Here is a 22030-nt window from a genome sequence, read left to right as displayed (position 1 = left end):
CGGGGTGTAGCTCATTCCTGATGCCGCTGTTTGTCGCTGAGTTTTGAAGAGATTTATTGGCTGGCTCTTGCTAAACCACGCTTGAGTAATCCGAGCTGCTGCGCGCCGTGGTGAAGCCCGCAGGGGGGGAACGTCACTCTCTCTGGCAGCGGAGCAACGTTAGTCTTCCAGCCCTCTAACCATCACTACAGCGTCGGAAACTGCCGGGTCACAGCCATTTGCTTTGGAAAATTGGCGGTGTTTGGTGCTAGAGATCGATTACCCTTGTAATCTTCCCCCCCACCTCCTCCTGCTTACCCCACCCCTACCCACCCCAGACAATAGCGTCCGAGCTCCTCCAGGAAAAAAAATATAGAAAAGAAAGCAAGGAAAGAAAAAAAGAAAAAAAGAAAAAGAAAGAAAGAAAGAAAGAAAGAAAGAAAGAAAGAAAGAAAGAAACTGGGGGATGGAAATTACTCCAATGGGAAAAGCGTGTATCTAGAAGTGGTGCTAATGGGAAGAGATTTTCGAGCTCCAGAGGACGATGATTTGTCACAAAGTGTAGCTGTGCTTTGGGCTGGAGCTGTGTAGGAGATCTTTGGAGAAGTCATTGTGCACAGAAAACGGAAGACCTGTACAAACATGCCTGTTCGCAGAGGTCATGTGGCACCACAAAATACATTTTTGGGTACAATCATACGAAAATTTGAAGGGCAAAGTAAGTTTTCTCTTTCTATCTATTTTGCTACAGTAGTTTGATTCTGCTTGTGACTAAATGGACAGCAGCTCTAGACTTTTAAGTTTGGAGCTCGGAAAGAAAACCCTCGAGGTAAGGAGGGGAACCCTGGACAGAGTAATATTATTTCTGATATATGCAGATTACCGATTTGAATTATTGAGTTCCCCCCACCCCATTTCAAGTAATAGTCTGTGGGGTTTTTTTGTTTCCTTGGTTTTTTTTCTTAATAGCTGTGGAAGTTACATCCCTTACCACCTTCTGGCGTGAGATGGCTCTAGAAGCAGAATGTACAACCGTGCAATGTGCAATCTCTAAAAAAATAAGCTAGGTTTATTACTTTTGTTGTTGTTGCTATTATTAACTATTGTAATCTTTTCAAAACAGGACAGTCAAACTTTGATTTAGAGAAAATAGATAATATGCAGAGCAGTTAAAAAGAAAATACTCTCTTACCTTGTTGTCATGACTGCATTTTAATATAGCTGTCAAATATTTCTGATTTGTTTATGCAAGCCTAAAATATCAAACTAGTGCAAATGCATCCTCAAGGAGAGTCTGTGAGATCTTTTCCAATGCAGCAGTTTACTACCTGTCGAGGAGGGTGAAGCTGAAGTGTTTTTCCTGGTCAGAACTCTGGTGTACTGTTAACAGTAAGGAATGCTTGATGCTTAAAATGAACTTCATTTAGAAACATTAGTTTTGATATATGTACATTTATTTAAATATTTAGCATATTTTTAGTATCAGACTGGTGCAAACCCTTACAGCCAACTCCAGATTACATACTTCATGATACTTAAACCCATGTTGCCAATTTAATATTTAGATTGTTTGAGAAAAAATTGAAGACAGTTTCTGAAGTCCTAATTTATCTAAATGCTAATTTGGTGTTGCTGCTCAAGTAAAGTTTTTCTCATGTAAACTACACATATTTTGAAGAGATTAAAGCCCTGCCTACCAGCTGGGCGAGTGATAGTGAAATTCCACATGATTGAAGACAATAGAAAAATCAAGAATGAAATTTATATTTTTGTCTCCAAATATTTCACTGTGTTGAAAGATAGAATATCTTTAAAATTTCCAAAACTTTAATGCTAACTTCGTGCCAAGTAAATAGTATTTATAAGGCGAGGGACCAACTACTGTGATTAGATAAGCAGAAATTCATACTGTTACCAGTAGATGTATCACAGCTACACATTTATACTTCCAATAGGATTTGTGTGCTACAGTGGCAAATAGAAATAAAGGAAGTAACAGTTGAAAACAGTAGAACCTTTCTTTCAGGTGAGGAAGGATGACAGACTGAGGCACAGAACTTCAGCGGACTGTGCAAACTGTTACCAACATCACAAGCTTTCCTTTTCATTTATGTTCATACTTTTTTTTTTTAATAAGGAATATTTGCTTTTATAAATGTAACTTCTAAAACAATCACAGAGAAAAAATAAATCACATTCATTGCTAGAGAGTTTTGTTAAAATATTGACTGTAAACTTTCAGTCATGCAACTCAGTGAAAATCCCTACAGCGTAGACTAAGATGGTTGGACCATATCCCATATAGCCCTTCACTTGAGTACAGCCCCCTTCCAAAAGCCCCATTTACCTTAAAAGAAGCTATTAACTTTTCAAGGACTTGCCCAGAGTCACAGCTGAATGATGGTGTTCATCACATGTGTTTCAGTGAAACTAGAAAAGACAAAATATTGATGCCAAAAAGAGTTTTGCAAAAGACACTGCATAATCCGGTTTTATTTCCTTAAAAGACTTCATCTTTAATGTCTTCTAAATTTATTGAAGTTTCTTTAAAAGCTATGGATAAGAATAGGTGCATTAAATGACTGAAATCTCTGCATTTCAGGCATCACAGTAAAAAGGGTTGTTTAGCATCTATCAGTGCAATCAACACTTTATGAAACGTTGAAAGAATACTAAAAAATGCATCACTTTCTTTTATTGCAGATAAAAAATTCATCATTGCTAATGCTAGAGTGCAGAATTGTGCTATCATCTACTGCAATGATGGGTTCTGTGAGATGACTGGGTTCTCCAGGCCAGATGTCATGCAGAAACCTTGTACCTGTGATTTTCTTCATGGCCCAGAGACCAAAAGACATCATATTGCCCAAATTGCTCAAGCACTGCTGGGGTCAGAGGAGAGGAAAGTAGAAGTCACCTATTATCACAAAGATGGTAAAGTCTGTTCTTATTTTCAAGATTTTTTGTGTGTTTGGTTGTCAGTTGTCTGGTGAAAGAAGTGTGAATGGCCAGACCCTTTGCTGGAGTAATGTAGTTTCTCTGAAGTCTAGTGAAGTAGGTTTATGTACACTACTAAGGGAATCTGCCCTGAAAGCACTGGGTGTAAAAAGCATATCACTGTGTGCTGACTCTTAACAGCTGAATGAAGCTAGCACTCTGTTTGCAACTGTTGAGCTGAAGTTCTCTTCTTGGTTGGTTTAAAGCAGATGTTAAGTCTCCTGAAGTAACCAGCTGTACAACAAACAGATAACATGAGCATAGAGGGGACATCCTTTGAATGTTAATTTTTATGAACTGTTTCATCTCTCAGGACGTGGGAATAGTGTATAAGTTTCAGGGGGCTTAACTCTACATATGCCTCACATAATTGGATTTGAATTTAGATGCAGTAAACTGGAAAAAGTACAAGGTTAGAAGTAGCAAAAATTGGCCTACGATGAAGAACACATTATGAAGCTTATGAAGAAAGGGACAAGCCTTCTACAGAGATGAGATATTTTGGAGCTGAAGTACCTGCAGAAGTTGTCCTAGAATTATGTTGACAGAATAAAAATTTTGGGATGGCTGCTGTGAAGTTTCCCTGTCATTCATCAATGATTCAGTATGGGAAGAATGGCTATATCTGCTATGCTTATGCTGTATTCCTGTTATGATCACAAGATGAATAAGCGGCTGTATTTGCAGATTAAAAAACTCATACACATGAAAACTAATTATGATTCATAATAGTTATATGTAGGTGGTTTCTTTACTAATTACCCAAGGTTATTCATAGAAATACCCATCCTTCAAACAAATCCAAGTAATGGATAAGTGTGGTATACCTTATTCTGGCTTTTACTGTGTACACTCTTGAAAGAACAAAAAGGAAATTCATATTCAAATGCTGAGCTTAAATTAGTTCTGGAGAAGTGCCAGTGTGTTGTTTGCATCAATTTTAGAACCGCATGCAATGGATGCTCTTGCATTTTCAAGTCACACAGTTAAACCCTGTTCGAAATATTTCTTCTGTTATCTTGGAGAGACTTAAGTAATATTATTTTTAGCTTAGGCTAGTATAATTCAGGACTCAGACCAACCATTCTACCCATGCTACCTATATTTAAGTATATTCTTCTTAGCACATTCTCAGTAGAGTCCTTTATTCTTAGATCTGGTTCAGTGGTTTGGAGTAGATTTTGGTCAGAATTTGCTGTTGTAGCTATCCCTTGAACACAGATTTCTCAGGAGACCTGACACTATGTGTCTTTTCACATCTAGCCTGGGCTTGTGTTAACTTGGTGTGTGTTAAAAATAATATTGCAAAAGGAGAATGTCATTGCTAGCTTTTCACAGCCACCAGCCTAAAGCACTGTTTTGAGATACAGTCATTTAAAAGTGCTTCAGTCTCCCAAGATATTAGGAGGGAGGGAAATGCACTTGACTAAAGTACTGCTGATCTGTCAATTACTGTAAATATATAGTTTTCTAAAATACTGAATTGTAGCATTGTGCAACATACCATGATCTGTTTGAGGCAAACCAAAGTAAAACACTCCTTCAAATAATATTTTTAAAACATTTTTGAAATTTTGAAGTATATTATAAATGAGGGTTATATATTATTTAGCTTAAACAATCCTATGCATAAGGGTTTTCAGTAACTTCACCTCTGTGAACAGTTTCTTTAAATTACTAGATCATAGCCTTCAAGGTTAACGAATTTCAAGAGCTACAGATAACACTCCAAAACAAATTTGGGGGTTAATTCCTCAGAATTTTTCTGTCTAAATGACAGCAGGACTTACCATATGCTCTATATGCACTGCTAAATTTAACCAAGCACCGGTGAATTATTTTGAACTATAAAAATAACTTAAAATATCAAATAACTGATTACAGGCAAAAATCAACAAAATAAAAGATAGGTCTGACACTCAACTGTGTAAATATCTGACAGCTTGATTATTTATGTAGATTTTTTTGTTTCGTACTATATAATGTTAAAATTCTTCACAAAATATGCTAAAAGTTTGTGAAGTTTATGTGGTATCATAAAATTGAAATTACTTATATGATGAATATAGTAAGTACCAGTAAAATTAATATATAATTATTCTCAATTACAGAAGACATATACTTAAGTATTCATCTTTACTTCTTCAGATTTTCAATTTTTTTTTTTTGCATTGGGTAGAGTATTTATATATATGCTCGTATAAACCAAACCATATAACAATATACAGAATGGTGTGATACCCAGTAAGGACTTTCTCCAGGTTCTACAGCAAAATCAACATAAAGAATTTTCAAAATATCAGAGAGGTTGGTGACTAGCTAGTGGCTTATTTTATACTGTGTGCTGTGAATGAATATGAGAATATTTTAAGAGGAAAATACCAGCACATTTAGAAATCTAATTTACAAGATGTGAGTAACCCAAGTTACTCCCATGAACTACCCACCACTTGAAAGTTTCATTTGTCATATTTCATAGCCACTCATTGTATAATATTTTATTTAATATAATACTAAGCATATGGGGGAGGAAGACAGTTCAGGAATATGTGACTCGCTTGAGGTTCCACCGACAGGAGCTTCTGAAGACCATATTACACAGTCCTGAATAAACACCCAGTGAATTGCAAATAAAACCTTATTACACATCACACTATCATTTACTTTACATAAGCTATTGATTATATTAAAAATTATTTTAATATTTCAAAGTAAAGCAAATGTCAGTGGGATCATAAACCGCCTCACTTATAAATCTAATCTGTCATCACAAGTCCAGCAATGCAGATATCAGAAAAGGAATCACTCTATAAATTTCTCCTTTTCTTTTTGTGTCTAAATATCATCTCACATAGTTTTAAGGTTCAATTTAAAAGAAAATTCTTGCACTAGAATAATGGCATTGCATGCATACTGGGAATTAGGATTCTGATGTTCTCTAGTGGTTTCTAGTCCTCTTTTCTAGATGAAAGAAAGCGTGACATTTTTTAACAACTTGATGATGCAAGAGCAAATGCTGCTGTTCGTTCACTACTTTAATTTTTAGGCTCTATCAACCGCTTGCAGAAAAGGGGACAGAAGAATTGGGAAAATTGAGTAGCAGGTTGATTTTCAATAAGTGGCAGGTGCTTGAATCAACACTGCCTTCAACACAGACAGACAAACAGTGGTCAAAGGAAAATGCAAGTTTGATGTATCATGGTTTTATAAATGTGTTACGTAGCCTGGACACTTTTACCTTTCCACTGTGCCATGTGGGGAGGTGCAGATGAGAGGGGGAGAATACTTAAAATAACTGTGTAAATTGTTTAGGAGGCATGGAGGTGGGATGTCATCATTACCCACCCAGCAGGCCCTGTCGCAGCCACAGCAAGTGATGTCTTCACACAAGTTTTTGACATTTGCAGCCAAAAGCCTTAGAAGCTCCTCTTGCAAGATTTGTATCAGAATATTATTGTTATTACAGCCTACATATGGTTTTCATTCCTTCTCACTCCTTTTTCTTTTTAGAAGGGTATTTACACAATCCAGTCAAAGTTCTAGACCTCTGTCCTGTTAGAATAGTGCCACATTAGGCAATTACATAGTTATAAAAAGATCACTGCAGAGAAAAAGGGTTAATGGGAACAGATGGACACCAAAACTAGGGGTCCAAATTTATGGATTCTCACAAAAAGCTTCACAAACATCAGTGGATACACTAATGGGATTAAAGAGTCTGTAAATTTTTTTTTACTGCAAATATCCCTTCTAAAAAAGAACAGTAGATAAGTATAGACAAATCTCAAGAACTGCTCCTTTGAAACATTTTTTTTAATTCTTGCCCATTAGCCAATAACATCTGCCTAAATAAAAATTATACTCTGATATTGAAGTAGCATTGTGGTGTATTCCACACTATCTCACAATTTGTTTTCTTAAATCATACAGCTATATGATCTGCATTATAGTTGAAGGCAAGAGGTTGTTTACACATAGTATCAATTCTTATTTTAATAAAATTATTTGTGGTGAAAATGTTTGACAGCTCTTCCTTTGAGGACTCCATTTTGCAGTTTAAGTCATTATTGCATAAATAGTTCATGACAGCTGTAAAATACTGCGTGAGGCGGTAAAGCTGTAAAGCTTTTGACATAGAAGATATAATTATTTCAGGATTGAGAATGGATATATAATAATCAGAAAGAATTGTATCACACTGAATAATTTCTTGCATCGTATTCTGCACTCTGTGGACAGGAACAGGCTGTATCTAACCTTACAGAGTATACCTGTTAAAGAGAAGTAAGGAGATTATTTAAGTTTACTCTATACTCATCAGATACCCTAGGAGTAAGCACTACAAAAGTCTATAGGTTTGAGCAAAGGTAAGATTAAGCAATTATTTGCAAAGTGTTTACAAATCTCACTAATTACTTGCTACTTACACAGTCTGAGAAACGCAATTTGCTATTGTTGACTAGAAATGAAACATTTGTATTTTTCAAAACACATTAAGATTCCAAACTAATATTTTTTCAGGTGTTTTAAACTCTTTTTTTGAAAATTAGAAAACAAGCAAAACAAAATGTGTAAAAATACTCGCAAAATAAACTGATAATTGTATTAAGTGTCCTTAACTAGAAAGATCAGTACTTCATTTAGAAGGTCATAATCTAGACCTTCAGCCAGCATAGGCATCTTCTCACCTGTTTGTTTTCTATAAATCCTGTGACCCTAATAATTTAAAACTCACAAGAAAGACCTATATGTCACCCCTTAGACTACCTCTAAGATGAGGGTCCACAAGTGCAGTTGTGACTGTAGATTCAATACTTTAATGAGAGCTGATGAGAAAGGTCAATTAATAAGTCAGTCACTAATACCCTCCATTTTGACAAAGTGCTACACCCCGACAAAAATCTGTCAAAAAACCTGTCTCAATGCAAGTTTTTTCCAATTATCCTTAAAAAAAATTTTAATCAAATCCAGAGTGTTACTGAAGGTCTCGAGCTGCTGGAAACATATGACCTCTTCTTATGTCTGTAGTGTAAAAATTTAATCATAGGTTTTAATACTTGCCCTAAGAGATGAGACTGTCCTTTAAAGCAGGGAGCACCATCAGCATCGGAGAAATACCTCAGTGATGAGACTATCTTCTTTACCTATCCTCTTCAGATATGGTTCCTGTGACCACGCAGAACTGTGGGTCACATCTTATTCATATTTCACATGGGATACCTAATAGTTATGATGAAGCATCTCTTAGATATACTAAATATGTACCTATAGGGCCAATTGCAACCACATTTTCAATTCCTTGTCTTTCTAATACATTCTTTTTTCTTCTCAGGTTAGGATGAATTTATTTCCAGTAAGAAGGGGGTTTTATAGATCTTTTTACCATTTATGTGTTCCTGCTAATGAGAGACAGTATCGGAATAAAAAGGAAAAAAAAATAGATTGCCTTTTAAATTATTATTTTTGTCAGCATTTAAGGTAAAAAAGATATTGGTTATATCTAATTGTAACAATAATGAAGTATATAACTGCTATTATTACAGCAACTTTATCTTCAACAAGAAGAAAAACCTTAACTCAATTTAGAAAAATCCCTTCTGACAGTTTTAAGTTCCTCCATGGCACAAATAAAAAACCTGCAGGAGGAGCCTTTCATTTCAATACAGTGTCCAGAGGGAAACTCTTCTGCCACTTCCATCATATAGTTTTACAGCAGGATTCATGAAATCACAGGGTCAACCTACACTAAGCAAGGGACCTTAACTTCCTTTGCTTGAGCTGCACGGAATCAACTTAATGCTGACTTTTGAGAGAACAGTCCCATGGTGGTAAGATGGTAAGAAAAGTGTCACATTCTGGACACAAAAGGCACTGGAAGGTTACAATAGCATACACATAATAAAAATTAAAGTTTTTCTAAGCTGTTTAGAACTATCCTTTGAAGAAAAGTTTCATCTTCTAATTAGTCATTCCTTAACAAGGTTTTTTATTGGCTTTGAATATGCTCCTTTCAGTTTTAGTGAAAGCTGTTTCGGGTTTGGATTATGACACAAAAAGAATAGAAGCTGTTACTGTATTTTTGTGTGTGGTTTCACATGATTTTACTACGTTCTCTTGCTGTCTTCAGTGTGCATCCTTTCTAATGTTGCACTCTGATAAGGAAGTTATTCTGTACTCCAAATTTGAATTATCCATTGGTTCTTTCTCCACCAAATTGGTCCGTATATCAAAAAGAGATGCAGAGAACAAATCACACATCATACCTTGTAATAGACATGAGGGAAAGCAGCTGCTTTTCTAATAGCAGCCTTATGCATATTTGGTATTACAAAAGCTTCAGAACATAACACTTTGAGTGCTACCAATGTTGACACTGATGCTGTTCTCTCTGGTATCAAGCAACAGAAAGGGGATAGTGTTGTGAATTAGATTTTATGTTAGTGATTTCAAGTCCAGTTTTAAAGTGCTCCCTACGGATTTGATGTTGTGTATGACTTAGTCTATGTGCTCTGCAGTCCCTATTCTTCCCAGCTAAGTGGGGAAAAAGCTTAAGCAGTATAGGATTCAGAGTAGCAAGACCAAGCTGACTATGGAAATAGCTAACTCACTCTGGAAACTTGCATATCTCAAATGCAATCAGAACTCTAGCTGTGAACCTAGATGTAGGCAGAGAGATGCATGACAATGACAGTGGGGTAACATGGCTCTATAGTTACAGCTGCTTTCACACAGTCTACACCTCTGAATATTCACATCTCTGAGGTGAAAAATATTGGTATAATGATTTTGTATAGCTTGAAATTTCCAGAAGATACTGTTTTTGTTTTAAAGCAGATAATAATATTTTGATTCTTTTGTTTCAGAAATTAAATGAAAATTTCATTTGTAAAGCAGAATTACAGCCATAACTCACCACAAAATGCTTTTTGGCATCCAGCATTTCCATAGATGCCCCATTTTATTCTCCCTTGCCAACTTTCTGTGATAATACAGCCTTTTAATTTCTATTTTTTGTAATTCTTTAATTCTGTAATCAGTGAAATCTCATCAGTAAAGATTACCACAAAGGATACCATAACTGAATCTGAAAAAAGTCAAAGTGAACAGTATAAAGGGGAGGTGCTGTTGCCTTTTTCTGTTTCAATAACCAGAGCCCTCTTATAGATGTCATTATACCCAGGTTTGATAATGCCCCCAATTATAGCACATTTATGTTATCCACACAAAGAATATATTCCAGGGTCATTGTTAACAAAGAGCAATCATATTGCCAAAACCTGAAGATTGTATTTAAATGTCAACATTATTAACTATTTCGTTGCTGGTAGTAGAGCAGAAATGGTTTAGCCAGACATCACAGCTGCCTTCATGTACTTCCCCACCTATCACTTGCTTTCCTGTCCTTGTTCCTCCATAGTACCACAGTCAATAAAAATATTTTCTTTTATGTTTTTCTGTGACCTCATTTAAATCCCTGATCTGTCACATGAGACTTCCGTGACAACCACAATGTCTTGCCTAAATAGTCGGTTTAGTTCAGACACACAAGAGTTTACTCCAGATATCAGGAAATTAGGGTTTATCACAATACCCATTGATCCTTGACAGTATCAATTTATGAAATGTTGACTCTTTAGACCAAATGAAATGATCCAACAGCTGATTTTTCTGCTCCCAGAAACACTCCCAAGGGCCTGAGAGCAAGATTATCAATACCCATGGATACAGGACTTGGCTTGTGCACTCACAGCTGTCACAGAATTAAACTGCAAAGTTTAATTTTTGCAACATTAAAAATCCTGATCTTTAGGTATTAGGGTACTGCTGGTACAGATGTATTAAGCCATTGCTAACTGGTATTAGCTGGATCTGGGCTACTACATACAAAGACAACAATTTGGGAAAGAAATATGCAAAACATAGGCAAAACCTCTCTCCATTTTAATACATGGGGTAGACAGGAAGCGATGACTTCAGAACAAGGATATATATATATGTGTATGTATATATATATATTAGGGGTTTAGCCTTTGTCTTATACCTAGGCTGCTTGAAAGGCAGTTAATCATCATATAAATATGTTTCATCACTAACACAGATGTTCTAAAGCACTTATTCCCAGCTGTTCTCAGACTCGGGTGTCCGTGCCCTTTTGAGATTTCTTTCTTAGAGCATTCTCTGCTTATTTTCATTCAAATCAATGCAAGTGTATCTCTGAATATAGTTTGCAAATTTCCTTCCTTCAAAACTCATTTGTGTCAATCTGCTTTACTCCTTACTCTCTGGAAAAAAAATGCCAGAAAATCTCATTAGTATTTTGCATGCTTATGGCTGTTGTACAAGAAATATTTTCTTTTTTATACTTTAAAAAAACCATGAAACTCAGTAGTCCATAAATCCCATTGTCATGGTTTTTAAAGCAAAATACTGTTGCAGTTCTGTCTGCTTGCTCAAAAAATGGCTTTCAATTCACAAATGGAAAAGAAAGGAAACCTAAAGTCCATGTAATTTTAAGTCATAATAATAAAAGAAAGGACAGCTTGTGCCATTTATCCATCATAAGTGCTCAGCTTTATTTTTGCATGCTAAACATACCAGGAATTATTTTAACACCAAAGCCCATTCAACGGAAATGACTTCCTGAAAGGACTGTTTCTGGAGTCATGGACAACATAATAAGAGTATTAAACCAGCCCTGAAGTACAAAACAAGGTAACTGTATCAATATTGGAGCCTTCTCTGTGGATTAATGGAGCAGCTCCTGAAGTGATAGATGTGAGGGACAGCCCATGTGTAATGCCAGTCCTGAGCTAGTCTGTGCTGATCCACATTTCACATCATCCTTAGTGCTTCTGTAAGTTATACCGATTATTTATGGCTAGAAGAATATGAGATGGCACAGAAGCATCTTTAGTATTTTGCTCATAGAGATTCAAAGAATAGCTTGAGTACTCTCTGTGGGTGACAACAGAACTGTATTAAGACTTTCCTTCTCTTTATCCAAAAACTTGGACAGGAGTAGAACTGGGGTCTAAGGAGCTGCCCTCAAATGCTTGCGAAATTATTTAAAGACTACTAAATGTTCCTGCAGCTACAAGCAGTCAGCATCTGCTGTGTGTGATGTTTGGGGAACTTGTGCTAGGTGCAGGTGGCATCCCCCTCCTCTGGTTACTATTTATTCAAAGAGTAGGAAAGAGGAAGGAATACACGGTCCACAGACAACTCTCCTTCCTAGCTGACAGGTTCAGTTCTATTTCATAAAAACTACACAAACCAAGAATATTACATATGAGGGAGCATTTCAGTAGATCATGTGGGGGTCTATTTAGATTAATTTCTGGTAGTCTTTTTACCTCATTTATGAAAAAAAATAGATCCTGTAGAAGCAGAATTGACAGTAGTGTCACTGTGTCTGCAGAAGATGACATATACAAAACATAATTATTTGACAAATACAGGATGTGGCTGCTTGTACTTCAAACATGGTTTCTCTCACATCTGAATGTGCAAGAGCAGTTTTCCCCAATTTCGGGGGAATTGAGTGAATTGTTTCTCATTTAAGTAATATTTTGGTCTTAATCCCTTTTACTTTCACCTTGGGATCTTTTTCCCATACACAAAAGAAGTTGTGAATAAAGCACTGTATTTTCACTTTCTGAGAAATTCAGGAAAATATAACAACTGTTTTTTGAAATTATGAAAAAACAATGCTACATGTTTAATCTTGAGTATTACCTGGATAGTAACTAATTTTTGCCCCTTAGGGTACACAAGCAGTAAAATATCAGACATAATGAAAGTATTACAGTTATGAAGATTACACTGAGGTTCAGTAACTCCAAGGGAAATGATAGATCTGAAATTTTACACGTGAAAGTAAATTTAGGACTAAATTTTCAATTATATATATTGTGTCACATATATATGTATATAATGGAAAAGAGCATTTATATATAAATAAATGTCACAAAAGAACCCCAAACCAGCCCAGAATTATCAAGTTCAAGAAACAGATAACAAGAGTGAGAAGTTGAAATTATATTCAACAGGGAATAGTTCTATGAAGCAAACTTAAATAGGAATTGCACTGAATAGGTATTATTCTTAAATAAGTACCTCAGACCACAGGCCAGGTCTGAGAAAAGAGACACCCTAGGATGATGTGGTTATGCACGTCCTGTAAAAAAGAATAATTTCCTGAGAAATTATCAAGAGATAATTTCTAGAGAATCTTATGTCTGAGAGGATACACACTGCAGTAGTGATCCTCAAGTGCCAGAATGGGGTTAGAGACAGTTGAGGTTATTCTGAACAGCCAAAGGGGACAGACTCTTTTGTTCTCTTGCTATAGGGTTAAAGAATGTAAAGGTGGAATCAAGTCTAGTTTATCTTTTTCTCATGTATGCCCGATATCAAGGTAAGCCCTGAGGATTTCTAAATTTGATAAAGTAGAGCTGCCAAATAAATGGGGAAAAAAAAACCAACAGGAGGTGTGGACAAGGAAGTTCAGCAGCTGCTAATCTAACACTTTTTCACTTTTTTCAAATGGATAAAGCTTATCATTTGCAAACCTCACATTGGACTTTATTGTGATAGTTGTAGCACTTACTCAGGAGAACCATGAATCATTCACACAGAGTCTACACATCATTCCTAAACTAAATAGATGTTTTAAATGAAAGCAAAATTATATCGTATCTGAGCATTATTTGTCTTTTACAGGTGCTGTATGTATCATATAAAGAACAAAGCTCAAAGCTTTATTTCCTCCCCAAAACAAAAATCTCCCACTCTGAGCATTCAAATAACTGAAATTTCATCAAACTGTATCCTGATTCAGCTTTTTAGGTGTGTGTGAGGGAGAATGTCCTCTGTGATCCTGAATACTTGTGAGAATTACATAAACTTATCAATTGGAAAATGGACATTTCTGCAGGGTATAGTGTTTATGTTCAGATTCAACTAGCTCGTCTCTAAATTCAGTATATTAACCAACGATATTCTCATAATGTAGTTTAGACTGTAACTGTTTCCTCTCTTGGATTTCACCCTTTGTTTGTATCTTGTTTTTTAGAAACTGGCACAGTCTGTACAACAAGCAATGCTTTGTTTCACGTGGGAATCTTTAAATAGCATCCACTCAGACATATTTGCTTTCAGAAAACATTCTGTTAGCATGGCAAGTATTATAACTAATATATATAACATTTTACCACTTCAGTCTAGCAAAGTCTTTTTGTTACATTGGTCTTTTATAGCTGTCATATTTTTATAGATTCAAGAATTTGGGTCAGGAGGAGAGTTAGAAGGTTGTCCAGTCCAGCCTCCCACTGAAAGCAGGAGCAGCACAGAATTCAGATTGCGTTGCAATCTGACCTAAGACTAGGTCTTAGTCCAGTCATGTGCCAGTATGGACACCACATGGCTTCCTTGGGCAAACCATTCCAGTTCTCAGTTGTGTTTATAATGAAACTGGTTTCTCCTTATAGCATGTCAGGACCTCCTGTTTTAATGTAAAGCATCGTCTATTATTTTTCTGCCATGCGCCTCAGTAAAGTACCTGACTCCATCTCCTAGTAATTTCCTCATAGCTACTGAAAGGCTGTTACTACATCCTTCAAAGCTGTCTCTTCTCTAGGTCTAGGCCAAAGCACGTTTCCCCAACCTCTCCTCATAGGACATGAGCTCTAAGTCCACATCCATTTTGATGGCTTCTGCTGGCCTCACTCAAGTTTATCAACACCTCTCTTGTACTAGGAGTCCAAAGATGGATGCACTATTCCAGGTGCATTTATGGATGCACTTACGAGCATTGAGGAAGGGGGAGGAATCACTCTCCTCATTTTACTGGCTATGCTTCTTATGGTACCACACAGTATGCTTTATCCTGGACAACTGGACTCAAATTTCTCAAGAGATCTCTGACTCAATCTTCTTCTGCTACTTGAACATCATTTCAATATTCAAATGTCTTCCAGACTGAGGCAATGAATCTACCTCAGTTGTATCTGCATACACTGTTACTAAATCACTTCCCTGTTCAGCAGCAAGCTCACATTATACTTGTTAAACCTTTTGATGCTAACCCAGATAGCAACAGCTCTTCTTGTTCCCCTTGGTACCCCTAGATTTTCAAGTCTAGCTCAGCTTTTTCTTTTTACCATACCAGCATGCCTGGGCAGTGTTTCTGTGTTCCTCCTTTGTAGCCTGCCCTTGCTCCTACATCCTTTATGTCTTTTTAATTTATTTTTTTTCCACTAGTGCTCAGTCATGAGTTCCCTTCTGAGCCAGATGTTATTTTGAAACATCTACTAATTATTTCTTTAAGGAAGGGAAGGTATTAGAGCTATAGCCGTTGGAAAGTTAGAAGAACTAATGAGCTAGTTGCCATATTGTTTGTTTGTTTGTTTCCTTAAAGCAGTGGCTGATATGTAGATACAATACAAATCTTTCATTAAACTTACTGTCATTCTGTACTACTTTTACAGATTTACTTGAATGTTCAGTGTCCTGTCAGGTTTTATACATGAAATTTTATATAACCTTGGTGCACTTATAGATGCACTAGGAAGTTCTGTTTACATTGTACATTAAAGATGGTTGAAATTGCAACCTAGATATCACTTGCCATTACAGGTGTAATGTCTACAAATGTCCAAATGTCTTTACTAATTTGTTTCATCGTATAAATTCCATGTTGCTACCCATTTTATTGTAGGAAACTACATCCTCAGTTTCATCCTTTATTAGAGGCCTACCTGCCTGGCCTGTTAGGCATCTGCCCAGTTTTATTTGGGATATTTGAATACAAAAACATTTGAGTTAACAGGAAAACATTTTGCTGTGTATTACAATCATCAGAACAGCTTAATTCTGAAGATAATTGCAATTGAGGCCTTCAGTTTTAGAAGGAACTAATCAATTGTTTTGTACTGGGAGATAAATGCTATTGTCACTGGCAAATAAATGCAACTGGCACTGGAGAACAACTAAGGCATCCCTAGCACACAGTATTCAGCATTTCACTACTATCATTAAAGATGTACAGAAAACAGAACAGAAATACTTTTCACATCGTGTGGAATTCTTGTAGTGGCTTTCGGTGGTTACGTAACCTCATTGAAACACTGTCTAATTTCAAAATAAAAAAAAATTGTTGCTAGCCTGGCCTTTTATAGGTCATGGCATAAGACAGCAGTTTGTTCTCCATTTATCTTCTGCCTCTTTTTATGTCATATTTTCTTCAAGAAATGATAGATACAGTGATTTGTCCTACGTACTTTCTTCCAATTAGTGACCAGGGGACATAGAAATCTGTTATTTCCTTCAAGGGTTAATACTGCCCCTTTCCTTCAGACCCCTACCCCATCAAACAACACAGTCGATGTTGAAGTGAGCTAACTACCTCCTGACAGCTCAGCACATCTGGCTGCCAGCGTTGATGGCACTCAGCACCCTGCTGGAACTGGCCCCTGACACAGGGAGCATAATGTGTCATCAGCAGAGCATCAGGAACCCTGCAGCTTTTGTGGCAGTGAAATGATCTCACATCTCTGGTTTTAAGCAGTGCCCCTTCAAATACCCATCATTTAGGCATGTTATTACATACGAGGATATTAAAAAGAATAACTGAGACATGATCTCACTGGTTTAAGTCACCCTTGTTGGGTGGCCTGACAGCCTATTTGGATTCATAATCCATTCCATGTTTTCTTTCAGTTCTTTATATATAGACAAGGACTATTAAACAAATGCAATGTGATAATTAAATGAATATTATTAATGAGTTCAGCTGCTGTTTGAAGGTGTTGATAGTCTTCATTAGATATATTTCTTTCTTCTGACTAAAACAGCACTGGCAATATTTTTAATTTTAATATTAAAATAATTTTTCTCCCTACTGTTCACATATTTGACACCTCCAAATATGATTTTTCTATGCTGGATTTTATTTTTAGTCATCTGAATGTTATGCTAAAAAGTTAATTGATAAAACCTGCTTTACTGACTGTGTAGAAAGAAGTGTCATATATTCTCTTTCCCTATGACAGATAAAACTATCTTGGGGGCACACACAGCAGTTCCTGGTGTTACACTACTAATGCTGCTTGCCCTACAATAAATTAATGTAGTGATGCAGAAAAGAACGTATCAAGTATATGCATTACAATAAAGTATTATGTAAGGATTTCAGATTGGGGAGGGGGGGTTGAGTGTGAATTTTATTTCAACTCAGATGCAAAGCCATTCCTACTTCTAAAGTAGTCAATTAGGGAATCACACACTGACAATTTAATCCAGTCATTTCTGCATGTAACAGATACAGAGTAGTAATCATGGTAGCTATTTGTACGTGCTGCATTTCTGCATGGGGTTGGTTTAGTGTATATAGCACTGTGACACGTCTTATTTTTAATTGAAAGTAATGAGACTATACAAATAATTTCTCATTCTCTGACTGCCCAAATTGCCATTGTCAGACTGCCCATTTACAGCCAATTGAAATGTTGACTTGTTTTTGTCGAGGAGAACGGTTAAAATACTTGTCCCTACAAGGATTGTTTAAAGTCAGAACGTTACCAAGAGCCAAAAGGATGGCTTCTCTAAACCCTACTTCTAAAACTGTGCTTTGCAGAGTAATACAGTTGTCTTCACAAACAGGTATTACAAGACAATTTACCCTTATGACTAACATAACTTCAGAAATGGCATTTACTTTCCAGTTATTTATGGTCTGTATCTAAAACAAATGAAGTGTAAACCTAACCTCCCTAACCAAGTCAGCTTCATTTCTAAGAAGGCTTTTGAATAAATGAAAAGCTTGTGTGTTTTTATTTGGATTTTAGAAGCCTGAAAATGTTTCATGATTACATATTTGATATTCAGATACTTGATAAAGGCTTTACAAGTGTATGCTTTTAATATGTATTTTGGAAGCAATAATGAGAGAAAAATAACAGAGACATTTTTAAAAAATTGAATTAATTTAATACAGCCCAAGTGCATAGGGGTATGGTATTTTTATTATTCTTTGAAATTATTGTTTTCTCCCTGAAGCCCAAGATAATCAAAGGGAATATAACATCAAATTTTAGAGATGAGGGCAGTGACTTCAACCCTAGAACTGCCCAGGTCTATTGGCTGGGAAAAATAAATGTATTATATTGAAGTGGTAATGCTAAAAATAAACCTTTTTTGAGTACAGGATTGACAATTCCATTAAGCCTACCTAATCGGCCTTTCTGAAGTGCAGCAAAAAGTGTAAGCAAATATGTCTAGCTACAGGCTACCATGCTTTTTCCAAAGCCTGCAACAGCAAATTCAGGCTTCCTTTAAATATTTTAGGGAGTATGGAGACTTTCATGTATACCTTGGTTGCAGGTTGATAGTGTTTTATATTTTATGGGGATAAAATACCAGAACTGTGATGCTGAACCCAGATCAGGGATCAGAGTTAACATGCTATCTCTTAGGTATTATCTGCAAAGGAAACTTTCCAAAAGGGATTAAAGAATTATAAAGAAAGTTCATTACTACCTGACATGGAAATATCATCTATATCTTGTAGAAGGAAAAAAACCCAAACTACTAACAAAAAATAAACAGAAAAAAGAAATAAACCAAAACGTTTTGAGTCTGTTCTTTTCCACTCTGCTACCAATACCCTAAACACTGACAATATTATTATTATGCAGCAGTGTACAAAAGAAAAATTACTAGGTTTGAATGAAGTTGAAATATGTTTTAGTTCAGCAAAGCATATCTGCCTTCAGTCACTAATTTGAAAAATTTTAGGATCTCAGGGCTACAGTCTTAGGATCACTGAGAAGTTTTTGTATTTAAGCAAGTGGAAGAAGAGCATGCAAAAACCTGTTGGAGAAGTTTCTAGTTAGCTCCATGCATAAAACACATTTCACCATTAGTATTATTATTACTACAGGTTTCAGTGGGGAAGTGAAATGTGTATTCTCAAGCATACACAGAATTACTTTCTTCTGTTGAAATTCTCTTTCAACATAAGTAGAGCAGCCAGAAGAGTCATATGCTGAACATGAATGAACTGAGCACACCCGGCAAGTGTCTGCCTACTCAATTTTGTAGCCTCCTGGTTGGGAGAAATAATACTGTCGTTACAAAGGTGCCCAAAATTTAACCCTGTAATTTTTTCCAGACTATGAGATATGTTCAGCTTTTATTCAGGCCAGGTATTAGAATGCATGGCCACATTTTCAAGAAAAGTTTACTGAATTAGAATACTCAGCATTTTGTACTGAGAGGATTTTGATTTGGATGTTTTACAGGCTATGAAAGGAAGGGAAGGGCCTGCATTCTGTACCTACACAGGAGATGATGTTTTCTGAAAATCTAGTGAAGCTTACTGTTGTTTTTGTCTTTATTATATCACAGAGGATCTATCATCTGCAATTTTGAAACTCAGTAGTAATACACTGCATCCAGTAGTATCTACAAGTGATAATTACAGACAGAAGAGTAGTATTAATATTGTCTTTTTCATTTCTGCTACTAAGGCATATTTGCACATCACTTTCATGTTACCTGTAAAATAAATATCACAGGTATGATAAAACATAGAAGGGACAAACTTGAAATTCAGTACTATTCTATAAATTATTTCTTCAGAGTAACTGGCAATACTGAGAAGTGAATAATCATTGGGTTTGGTACCAGTGTTACTTTTTAGCTTTAATAAAGTTTATGGGAAATATAGTAAATAGCTTCAGATATATTTACTTTGGTGGTTGTAATTATATAATTAGAATAAATAATTAGAATTAAATTGGATGCCTAACACTATCAAACAAGGATTTAGTCAATATTACCATATGAAATTGGGTTGGCTCAATATTTAATCAAAGTGCAGAAGTCAGACAGGAAGCTTAATGTAGCACTTGAACCAGAGTCCTGTTCAGACTTCAAAAGGAGAAGATGTGCATTACAAACCGTTCCAAAAGGAAAGAAAGCAAATATAAGCACTGTAAGAAATATATAAGCACAGTAAAAAAGCATGTGCATAAATAACTATGAGTCTGAATGAAATATTTTAGTCCTTGGCAGAACTGTGGGATAGCAATGACAGAAACATTTCCTTTCAAGATCCATCCCTACTAACTTTTCATGTCATGTTTCAACAGTATTTTCTGCAAATGATGAATTTCTCTGTTCTCAGATTTAAAATAGCTGCATTCAATAGCAGGAAGACTAGCTTGGACATTTTTATTCTATCATGAGAAATATATATGGGTGGTTCATTAGAAATTCTGATATCTAACATCTTTGAATTAAACTGTTAAGAGTGGGTTTGGGCCTGTGCCAGCATCTTCATTACACTGATTATTCCAAACATACAGGGCTTATAACCTACTTACAAAATAGCAAAGGCAGGCAGAAAGCACACAAAAGGGACACACAAGGAAATCTTGGATGGCATGTATCCACCAGGTGGGAAAAGAATGTCAACAGGGAACACATAACCTTACAGTAAAATTATCACATTGATTTAAAAGGAATGGTTGGAAAAGCCATAATTTAGACTGGAGCTGGTTTTGGCTTTCATCTAGGTTTAAAAGAAGAGTAGAAAGGTGAGCTAACACCCCTTTCCCTCATCTACCTTGATGAAACAAGCGCACACTAGGCAGAACAGAGGAGTGAAAGTCAAGACTCCCTCTTGCAAGTGTTCTGTTTTTCTTTCTCTTGAATCTTAATAAATAATCTTGGTTATGTATAGCATAGCAAAATGTCAGATTGATGATTTTTATTCTGTATCAGAGTAAAGATACAAGATGTAAAGTGGTGTGGTAAGAAGATACTGTATGTATATTACTTGAATGAAGATTTTCTTGCTGCACTTTTGTTTCACTGTATTTAATCTGTTTTCTAAAGCAATCAAGTAGAAAACAAATGCGATTAAAATAACAGGAGAAATGTCCATGGGCTTTTTGATGCCATTAAATTAAATAATTTTGAAGGTCTGATTTATGACACATACAGTGCAGAGATACTGTCATTTGGGCCAGGACTCTTATTTACTCTATTTGTTAACTACAGTGCACTAGATTGCCACCCAGGTCTTTAGTTTTGTTGAATACTCAGGCTTCTTTCTGTAGTAAAAGATCACAATAACAAACACTTCTATAGGAAGCCAGGGAGCTGTGCAGGCTTTTTGTGGACAAGCATCCTCTCCCAGTCTTAGGGAGTAATTAACACAGTCGAAGGATCACTAGGGCCAAGAATGAAAGGTAAGTTAGTAAGAGTAATACCTGAAAATTCAGCTCAATTCAGAGGACAGTTCTTTATCTTCTCTTCCCTGCTGTTTCTTCTTCATCACAAGCAGGACATCATTCATCATCTTTGGTACAGTACAGAACCTTCAGGAGAGGCAAAGCAACGTGTGCTGAAGAGCACACTTCCAGCTGCTGTGGAAATTAGCTGTGAATTCCACAGCTGGTTCTTGTGAACCAGCCTGAACTACTTTTGAGTCCTGCCCCTGGCTCTGCAGCTGTATCCACAGCACACAGGTGCCAGTATGACTAAGATCCCAGCAGAGATCTGTACTTGCAGAGGTGAAGAGCTATATCTAAGTTAACACAGTGTGCACTAAAAAAAACTCCTAAGACTCACCCAACTCCATAGAAAATTAGATCTTCATTCCGTAGCAATGGAAAGAGAACCTTGAAGCAGCCTGGGCCCAAGAAAACTCAGAGATTTCAAGAATCTCAAAGCCAGCAATAAGCCTCGACTCCTCTCAAACTAGAAAATGGTCAGAGCCTCACACTGCTCCTAAGAACAGAAGCAGTCATGCTTCACTATTCACTATTCCTGTCAGCACAACCTGAGTCCATAGGAAAACTCAAAAAAGGCTTCCAACTCTTCTAACCATAACCATCTCAGGGGTGTTTTGTTGAGAAAGGTCTTTCACTGAAAGACCATTTTATTTCTTAATATTAAAGACATGTTAAAAACAAACTATATTTTCCTATTATCCCTGCGATGCATTGAGGTAATAAAAAGATGTCCATTTGATATAAGTTGAAGA

The 22030-nt window shown here is 36.2% G+C and overlaps 1 protein-coding gene across 1 annotated transcript in view; it reads left to right on the top strand.

The window, feature by feature from the left end:
* The first annotated feature begins 621 nt into the window (after positions 1 to 621).
* The window catches only part of KCNH7 (potassium voltage-gated channel subfamily H member 7), a 204848-nt gene continuing 183439 nt past the window's right edge, over positions 622 to 22030 (top strand). The window contains exons 1-2 of the mRNA XM_008495595.2: positions 622 to 697; positions 2683 to 2913. Of these exons, the coding sequence (XP_008493817.2) occupies positions 622 to 697; positions 2683 to 2913 (307 nt within the window). The remainder of the gene's footprint in view (positions 698 to 2682; positions 2914 to 22030) is intronic.

The sequence above is a fragment of the Calypte anna genome, chromosome 7, assembly GCF_003957555.1.
Source record: "Calypte anna isolate BGI_N300 chromosome 7, bCalAnn1_v1.p, whole genome shotgun sequence".
In the NCBI taxonomy this organism is placed as follows: domain Eukaryota; kingdom Metazoa; phylum Chordata; class Aves; order Apodiformes; family Trochilidae; genus Calypte; species Calypte anna.
Note: the sequence above shows the minus strand (reverse complement) of the source record. Positions and strands in the feature narration are given on the sequence as shown.